At 56.5% G+C, this 9,427-nt stretch overlaps 1 protein-coding gene across 1 annotated transcript in view; it reads left to right on the forward strand.

The window, feature by feature from the left end:
- The window catches only part of CACNA1A (calcium voltage-gated channel subunit alpha1 A), a 181,704-nt gene that overhangs the window by 135,270 nt on the left and 37,007 nt on the right, over positions 1-9,427 (forward strand). Inside the window, exons 31-32 of the mRNA XM_077765843.1 lie at positions 2,425-2,535; positions 6,502-6,585. Coding sequence (XP_077621969.1) covers positions 2,425-2,535; positions 6,502-6,585 — 195 coding nt within the window. The remainder of the gene's footprint in view (positions 1-2,424; positions 2,536-6,501; positions 6,586-9,427) is intronic.

A 9,427-nucleotide genomic window follows, 5' to 3' on the forward strand; every position in this document is an offset into this window, starting at 1 on the left:
ACTGCGTGAGCCCCCCCCCCACGCCCGCCCTCCTCCAGCAACGCGGGGCCACGCCCACCGCACGTTTCCCAGACCGGCCACGCCCTGTGCTCTGCTGTTCCCTCTGCCTGACACACGGTTCCCACCACTCGCCTGGCCAGCTCCTGGCTTCGCCTGCAGGCGCCTTCCTCCAGGAAGCCCTCCCTCACCTCCCACCATTGCACGAGGCACCGCTCTTTGCAAGCACCCTATCGGCTGTCTCACGTGTTATAATATCACTGTTGGGTTGTCCAGAAGTCCCCCAACCAGCCTCTGGGCTCCAACGGGGGCCAGGCAAGTCCCGCTCACCCCTGAATTCCTGGGGTTCCGCAAGCAAATCCCTGGCTAGGAGGGAGCAGGAGGCCCTGGATAAATGTTCGATGGGTGAAATGAGAAAGGAGGGGCAGGTAAGGACCTTGCAACCCTCGGGCCCACAGAGCCTCTTCAGGGTGAAAAGTCAGAACCTTGGGGCGCCTGGGTGGCTTAGTCGGTTAAGCGTCTGACTTTCGCTCAGGTCATGATCTCGCGGTTCGTGGGTTCGAGCCCCTCATTGGGCTCTGTGCTGACTGCCAACTCAGAGCCTGGAGCCTGTTTCAGTCTGTGACTCTCTCTCTCTCTGACCCTCCCCTGCTCACGCTCTCTCTCTCTCTCTCTCCTAGAAATAAATAAAAAACATTAAAAAAAAAAGTCAGAACCTATCACCCTGTGGTTTGAAGACCAAAGGGCAGGATTTAAGCCTAGCTCCGCTATTTAATTCAGCATTTAATTTTGGGGGCCGGTGACTCTCAGGTGTCAGTTTCCCCGTGGATGAAATGCGAATGATGATAACAGCACTTTCTTCCCGTCCTCGGGTGGGGGTGAGGATCGCACGAGGAAGTTCAGGCGAAGACATTAGCTCGAGTCCCCACACTTCGGAAACGCTCAGTACTTAAGCTGCTAATTTTTGAATTGGCGAGAAAGCAAGTGCCTATTTTTGCTTGAAACGCTTCTCCCTGAGTGGGTTCTTTTATCTTTTCATTGTGATGATCCCACACGGTTTCGAACAAGCAGAAAAGAATAGGACAGCACAGCGCTTCTCAAACTGCAGTGTGTTCACGGATCATCTGGGGATCTCGGGAAAGCGCAGATTCTGCTTCAGCAGATCCGAGGCGGGGTCAGGATTCTGAAATTCTAACCAGCATCCCTGGGGTGGCGGGTCCCCCCAGATCACCGGGTCTCCAGCAGCCCGAGGTGCCCATTCGGAACACGCTCTGTGTTTGCTTCATCTATTTGTTTTCTCTTTTTTTTTGTTTGTTTTTTGTTGTTGTTGTTGAGGTGAAATTCACATAATATAAAAATCACCAGTTCAAGGGCGTCTGGGGGGCTCCGTCGGTTAAACCGTCTGACTCTTGATCTCAACTCAGAGTTGTGAGTTAAAGCCCCAAGCTGGGGTCTGTATCGAGCATGGAGCCTACTTAAAAAATATTAACCATTTCAAACCATGCAGTGCGGGGACAGCTTAGTACTTTCACCACCCTGTGCAGCCATTACCCCCCCCCTACTTCCAAAGCANCGTGACCTGAGCTGAAGTTGGACGCTTAACCCACTGAGCCCCCCAGGCGCCCCTGGTTGTTTTCTTTTAAATCTCGGTCATCCATTTCTTTCCCTCGTGCTGTTGACTTTTTGAGGAAACCAGATGAGTTGAAAGAAAACTGTCCACCTGTGGGTGCACTGTCTCCTCGTGGGGTATTGTGACTTCTCCACGTGCCACATCTCCTGTAACCCGGTCCTCTGGGCTGAAGGTGATAAACCTGAATCTGATTAAGTAGTCTGGACAAGAAGATTTCATAAGGAATCAGAACAGCGGTTACCTCTGGGGCAGGTTACTGGGCAAGGGGTGCAAGGAACCTTTTGGGGATGCTGGAAGTGTTCTGGAGGGCAGTCTCATGGGGGTGCACGGGTAAGGATTAGAAGAAGGGGGCGCCTCGGTGGCTCAGTGGGCTAAGCGTCCAACTCTTAGTTTCAGCTCAGGTCATGATCTCACGGTTCATGGGTTCGAGCCCCACATCAGTCTCTGAGCTAACAGTGCAGAGCCTGCTGCTTGGGATTCTCTGTCTCCCTCGCTTTCTCTCTGCCCCTCCCCTGTTCTTGTGCTCTTTCTCTCTCTCTCTCAAAATAAATAAATAAACTTAAAAGGAGCCGCATCAAGCAGCAGTCCTGGGGTCTGGGATGCTAAGGCAGGGCTCAAGCTTGTCTGGATGTGAAAAGATTAGCCCAGCCCCTGACCAGCTTGCGGGGGGCATCGGTCGCCCGGTGTCCCTGTCTTGCCTGCCCCCAGGACAGGACAGTCCCAAAGCTGCCTCCCCAGCTTCCCCCCCTGCCCGCTGACCCCACTGACCCCACCATCCTTCCTCCTCTCTACTCCAGTTCTACGGGGCCTCGGTTGCTTATGAAAACGCTCTGAGGGTATTCAACATCGTCTTCACCTCCCTCTTCTCTCTGGAATGTCTGCTGAAAGTCATGGCCTTTGGGATTCTGGTAAGCACGACCTTGGGGCTGGAGCCTGGATTGGGGGGTGGGGGGCGGGCACTGGGTGCTGGGCGATGGCCTCCCCACCCCCCGCGGCGGCCCGGGCATCCCTCCAGTGCCCACGGACCCTAGTCATTCATTCTTGCGCTTGCCACATAACGAGGGTGAGACCCGGCCCTGGTGGACCGTCCCTGCGCGCCAGGCGCATGCGCGTGCCGTCCTTCATCAGCGGGACCCAAAGCTGGGGAGGGGGAAGGAGCGATTACCACCCAGTTTAAGGAAACGGAGATCCAGACAGGCCAAGTCGGCGCCGTCCCAGCCGTTCTAACCACAATCCACAGTAAGGCGTACGTTTTGCAAAGGACGCAGCAGCCCCCAGCAGCCTCGCCGGTAGACCCAACTGACACGAAATTTTCCCCGAACCCCGTCTCTGCTCTTGTCCTGGGCCCCGTGCTGTGACGCTGTCACTTCCGCTGAGGGCGTAGCTTTTCTGTTTTAAATGCCGTTCGTGGCCCCCTAGCTTGTCTTCATCTCCTACTAGGGCAAGAGGTCTTAACCTGAAGACCATTGATCTGTGGGTGCAGGGGGAGGGACGGAGGGGGCTGTGAAATTAGATATAAGCAAACCACGCCTGTATTATTCACAAGCCGCTAACTGACATTAACCTGGCCGGCCGGGTGACCAGCGCTGCCTGTGTCCCCGATACAAATCAGGTCTCTCTGTAGCGCCTGATGGAGGCGACAGGTACTCTCCAAATTGGGGGGTTTGGCTTTGCTTCGAATGCCAGTGACTGTCCACCTACCACTGGAAATGAGTTCATGTGTTAATGAAGGGCATTCATCATTGGATCATCATTTAAAAATATTTTTTGATAATTTCATTTCAATATAACAGGCACCCTTGCAGTCCTGGGTATTTTATTTTATGCATTTACAGAGCTTCCTCTGAGAAGGTCTTCCCAGGAGGCCAAAGGAGGTTCACCGCCCCCCCACCAAAAAAAAGCGAAGGCCTGAACTGATGGGTTGTGTGATGGTTGTGTAATGGAACCTTCTAGAAGGTCCCCTGTGAGTGGCCGAGCTCAGACTTAAAACAAGTTGCTTCCCTCTCAGCCACCCACCTAGCCCACCTCTCTGAAGAGAATGGCCCGTGGCCTTGCCAGGCTCTCAGTGGGGTGGAGGCTGGAGTCCCGAGGGGGCAAAGGGTGTCAGCTTTGGCACCAGAGGGACCTTGATTCCAGTCGCATCCGGGCTGTGTCACTTTCCATCTCCATCGCGAGGGCTCGTTCTCTTTGCAAACCCCAGTGCAGCTGAAGTGCATCTGGAGGCCAAGGGCAAGGCCTGGCATGGAGTGAGCACCCCTCGATGCTAGGAAGGGCCACCCTGGGGCTCATTGCCCCACCTTTCTCCTCCCAAGCGGCAGCAACCCCGTTACCCATCAGGAGCACTTGGGGACATTTCTTAAAATGGACTGATGCCCCAGAGCCAACCCCACAAGTTCAGATCCACTCAGTCAGGTGGGAGCCCCTGAATCTGTATTTTTAATGAATACCCCAAGGGGAGTCCAAGATACACTGTGTGTTAAACACCAGGCAGGCCAGGGAGGCAGCCCAGGGCATTGGCACGGACTCAGCATTTCGGTCCTGGGGATGCCACCAGGATGGGTCACAGATGGCGGCAGGGGGTGGGGTGGATCCGGGTGCAAATCCTGCCCCAGCCCCTTTGTAGCTGCACGGCCTCAAGCGAGGCACATGGCCTTTGTCTCCTATTCCCACATTTACAAAGCAGGAGTCGTGTGCACCCAGCCTCCCAGCAGCAATAGGTTCAGACACAGCTGGGCTGTGCGAACTTTGTATCCCTGATCGATCTTCTGGTTAATAAAGTGGTTTAGGGCTCCATCCCCCCGACCCCTGACAGTCCCACAGGGGCTTGCGTGAAGGCAGGCAGAACTTGATGAAGCCTCAAGTTCGCCATGTGCAATTTAGGCAGTGGGGTTGGGTGGGGGGGGTGAACCCTGTAGTCTGGGGCATAAGGCCCATGGCCAGATGTCTAGAAAGTTGCCTTCATTTGGATTCCCCCAGAAGCACAGCCTGAGGTAAGGACTGAGTGCAAGGAATTTAACTGGGAGCCCAGGGAACTCGGCGTGGCGGGGACGAGTGAGGCAGGACCCAGAAGGCAGCCGTATAAGATGTGTTATGCAGTCAGTTCCCACTGGGAGCAGAAGGGGCACAGTTCCCCAGAGGACCAACAGGGGGCAGCAGAGAGCACATGCTTCAGAGTTTCTACCTGAAGGAAGGAGAGAGCTGGGGTCTTTAGCCTCTAGGGCCCATCAGTTATAGTCAAAGTCTGCTCCCAGGGGAGCCATTTCATTTGCAACCAGAGGAAGACCCTGGGCAGAGCAACTGAAGGTGTGCAGGTGAAATATGAGGGGATCTGGGCAGGGCCCCAGCAGCATCTGCTAAAATCCCAAAAGTGCCAGTGAAACGGGAATTCCTTTTAGATGATTACGAAACGGCATCCATTCTTTGAGCACCTGCTGTATATATAACCAAACTCCACCCCTACACTCCCGCTCATTATCTGATTGTTGTTATATCTCCGTCTTCCAGAAGAGGGCGCTAAAGCCCAATCAGTCCCAACTCAGGACCTTCAACTCGTAAATGCTGAAAAGAGTTTGATCCTGGAAAGCACAGCTCCAAAGCCTGGGTCCTTCTCGGTGAGGCAGAAGGGCTGCCTCAGGGTCAGACGCTCAGGGGAAGTACCGACCCCTCAGAAGGGGACCTGAGAGCCCCAAGCTGGCCTCTGCTTTGTGAGGACGCTGGGAAGGTCCCACTCAGCTTGCAGGCGAGGGCTCTCTGTTTGAACCAGACCCTTGGATTTAGGCAGAGGTGCTGCTCGGCGTGAGCTCAAACAGTGGGGAATATTTCAGTATTTCAACAGCAAGGTGCTTTGCCTGTGTGACCCGGTTGAGCCAGCACCCAGCCCAGGGATGTCAGTCAGAATAGGTCAGGCTGAGGTGCAGTAACACAACCTCCCCCCTCCCCCCACCGCATGTCGGTCACTTCCGTCAGCAAAGGTTTTGTTGGCATTCAGCGGGAAGGGGGGGGAACTCTCTGCTTCATAGTTACATGGGGACCCAGGCCCACAGAGCACCCTCCACCCGGAACACTGATGGTCACCAAGCTCAAGGTTAAAAGGGCTCTGGTGAGTCCTGTACTGGCCAGGAGGTGACTCACACTGCCTCTGCGCAAAACCTATTGGCTGTGACTAGACATGGGCGGCCCCATCTAACCACAGGGGGGCCGGGAGATCCAGGCTGGCGTGTGTCCCGAAGGCCTTTGTCCCCCGTTACCATTCCCCTTCTTCAGATTAGGAAGTGGAAGAACAGAGAGGTTAAGTCACTGGCCCACGGCCCATACAGCAGGATGCTACCACAGCTGGGACTCGAACCCACAGTCCCCTGTCTTGGCGAGCGTGCTGTAGCAGGGGCGGCCTTGACCCCAAACCCTGGGCTCGAACTGAGTTCGGTCCTGACTCTTCTCCTCCGTGAGGCTCATCCCAGATGGGTGAGCCGCATCGCACTCCGAGCCTCAGTCGCCTCATGTGAAATGGGTAATAATCCTTTGCTCTGAGGGTTGACGTGAGGATCCCAGTGACATCATATACAAAGCTTCTGGGGTCTCAGGGAGCCCCAGAGAGACAGGCAAGGCTGAAGGATAGCCTTCTCTCTCCAGCAGAGAGAAATCGGGCCTTGGAAGCACCCTCTGGGGCCAGGAAAGCCATAGGGGTCCCAGGGAGGAGGGCGCAGAGCAGATGACACTAAGCGCCCCATACAGCAGCACTGTGCCATCTGAATGACCAGGAGTGTGGCGGGCACTCGGGCATCAGCAGCCGTGCCCCACCACACCCCGGGGCCGGCCGTGGCAGCCAGGCATGGAGCCCTGCGTTGGCATCTCTGTCTTGTGGGTCCCCATTCTAGAATTATTTTCGCGATGCCTGGAACATCTTCGACTTTGTGACTGTTCTGGGCAGCATCACCGACATCCTCGTGACTGAATTTGGGGTAAGTTTTCCCGCCAGCTTCTCTCTGGGTAACTCCTGGCTGGGTGGAGAATGGGTGGAGGGGAGGGAATCTTCCAGAAGCAGCAGTCCCAAAAGCCACAGCTGACTCAGGCCAGCACTTGACCGTGACCAAAGAGGGAGAGGTGGGGACCCCAGGGGCAAGGGCAGCCCCTCAGGAGGGCAGCTCGGGGAGACGGGGTAGCCTAAGGCCACCGCTATGGGGCCAGCACTGCAGCGCGAACTGCCCTGCATCTTGGCCGGTGACCAATGAATAAATAACATGGATGAATGCATTGAGACAATTAAAGGATCCCCAAGGCTGAGCCCTGCCCCCAGACCCCACACGGTGGTGGGGACCGAACCAGCTTTAAGTCCGTTGTGTTTGAACTAACCACCTTCTGGTTCATGGAGGGAGGTTGAGGAGGGAGCCGTGGCCCCAGGGCCAACAGGGGACACCACTGGCCTCGAGAAGGTCCCTAGGATGTCCACCCACTTCCGTCCCCAAGCTTGGGAGGCTTGCAGCTTGGGGGGGAGGTCCCTGGACCTCTCTGTGGTGGCCCCACAGGCCACATCATCCTTCCCCCTCATCTGAAAGACTCAGGGCCCCAAAGCTCCCATCTCAGATACCCTCTTCGGCCATTTTCCAGTAAGCCCAGGCCTGGGAGCTGTCAGGAAACTGGTGGGGAGGACAGGAAATCCTCACAGGGGGAGCAAAAGAGCAAAGACTGTCGAAGCCAAGGGTGGGAAAGGATATCAACCTCATCTAAATAGCAATGAAAATAATGGCCGACCAGAACGACACACTAAGTTGCATGGCAGGCACGGTACCAAGCGATTCACGTGGATTAGCTCGTGGTACAGGGCAGGGGCTCAGCAGATAAAAGAATTCTTTTTGGAGGGTTTAACTGAAGGGATTGGACGGCAGAGACCACTCACGGAGGGGAGGGGAGGCGGGCAGAGCAGGATGGCCAAGTGCAGCACCCCCCCCCCTCCCCTGGCCGCCATGAGGAGCTGTCACCTGCCAGGTGCTGAAGCGGAGAGGAAATCTGAGCTGGCATGGGGAGGGGACGCCTGCCTGGCAGGAGCTGGGGACCCGGGGGACCCTGGGGGGACAGAGCCTCTGCCCAAGAGGAAGACCAAAGCAGGCTCAGGGCATTGGGGGAAAAACACCCAAGCCTGTCTCCCCCCACCCCCCATCTCCTGCCAGTGCCTCCCATTGGCTATGCCTGTAGCCGGAAGGGAGCCAGGAGGCCAGAGAGTGGGGGCTGGGGAAGGTGCTCAGAACAAGCAGAGAAAAGGGGAGAATAGACCTGGTTGCCATGTGGCCCCAGGAAGGGGGTGTTGCCCCATTTTACAGATGAGGAAGCTGATGCCCAGTGCCCCGGGGAAGTGAGGGGCCTGCCCAAGGTCACGCACCTAGACCTGGTAACTCCTGAGAGCTCACTGGTGGCCCCTGGGGTGGCCCCGTTAAAGCCCCCAGCAAAAAAGGATCGATTGGCCCATTCTCCCACCCTGGACAGCTGATGGGACTAATGAGCTACACAGAAGGGGAGGCCATTCTCTGATAATGTCCCCCAACACCCCTCTCCCGAGTGGTATCCGGGCCACCCCTCTTAGCCATGAGTTCCCCTGAGCCAGAAATTCTCCCTTCCCTTCATCCCATGCCTAACAGCTTCCTCTCGAGAGGTCAGGGGGGCTGTCCCCATTGGATGTCCCCTGCCTGGCCCCTCTGCGCTGACAGGGCCAGAGCCTCGGTCTCTGTGAGATCCAGAGCTCCAGCTGGGAGTCAAAATGTATCTCGCTGCCCAGCTGAGCACAAGACAGCTTTGAGCCAGTACGAGAGGTTGGAAAGGTGGCCCCACAGAGCACGTGGAGGAGCTGGTTGAAACTTCCAGTCGCCAGCAGTGAGAGATCCGTAGGGCGGGACCCCCACCACCCCTGCGGGTGGGCACCCGGGCCCTTGGAGTAGGTTGAGCAGCCCTCCCCACGAGCTATTTGACTTTGCCAGCTTCCACCCCCTCCGCCCTAACTGTCGTAATTAACCTCATCGGATCCTTGCAAGCTTCGCCTTCATGCATGCATTCAGTGGGCACTCACTGAGCGCCTGCTGTGTGCCGGGCATTGTCGTAGGTGCCCGTGAACAAAGCAAAACCAGACAAGAACGCGTGCCCCCACGGGGCTGGCGTTCTAGGCAGGGACCCGGCCGCCTTTTAACGAGTGGGAGCGATCCACGTGAAGGGTTTGGCACAAAACCTGCCAGGAAATAGATCGTTCACAAATGGCGGTGGTTATTCTTATTGCTACTGCTGTTGCTGTCATTACCGTGAGTGTAATGGGCCCAGTACTTGGGTTTGCCCGTGGCCTCCCCCACTGCATCCCCCAGGGCCCGGATTTAGAATCATTTGGAGGGGAAGGCAGAGGGTGGGTGCGTGGACCCTTTTAGGAGGTCATCTCCCCACCTGGGCTGAGGGAGGCCTGCCCTGCGGGGCAAGGAGCCCACAGCCGCCCCTCTTCTGCCTCCCAGGTAAGCCCGCTAGGTTCAGGCCAGAACCCCGCCAGGCTGAGGCAGGGGGAGCCAATCCCCAGGGCTGTGGGGGAGGGGGAAGAGCTCGAGGCCCCCTGGGCCTCAGCTGCCGCCCCCAAGTGGCCGGGTGACGTGGGTTTGCCCTGCGTGCGATGGTTAATGACTGTTTCTTGTCTTGTCTCTTTTCATGCCTGCTCTTTAAACTGTATATTGGCACAACGCCGTCTGAAAAACTCATCCAATCAAAATGCACTATGAAATTCATTTGTTCATCCATGACGTGGTCTGTGTGTTCATACACCAATGACTATCTCCCAAC

The sequence above is a fragment of the Crocuta crocuta genome, unplaced genomic scaffold (genome assembly GCF_008692635.1).
Source record: "Crocuta crocuta isolate KB4526 unplaced genomic scaffold, BGI_CrCroc_1.0 scaffold693, whole genome shotgun sequence".
In the NCBI taxonomy this organism is placed as follows: domain Eukaryota; kingdom Metazoa; phylum Chordata; class Mammalia; order Carnivora; family Hyaenidae; genus Crocuta; species Crocuta crocuta.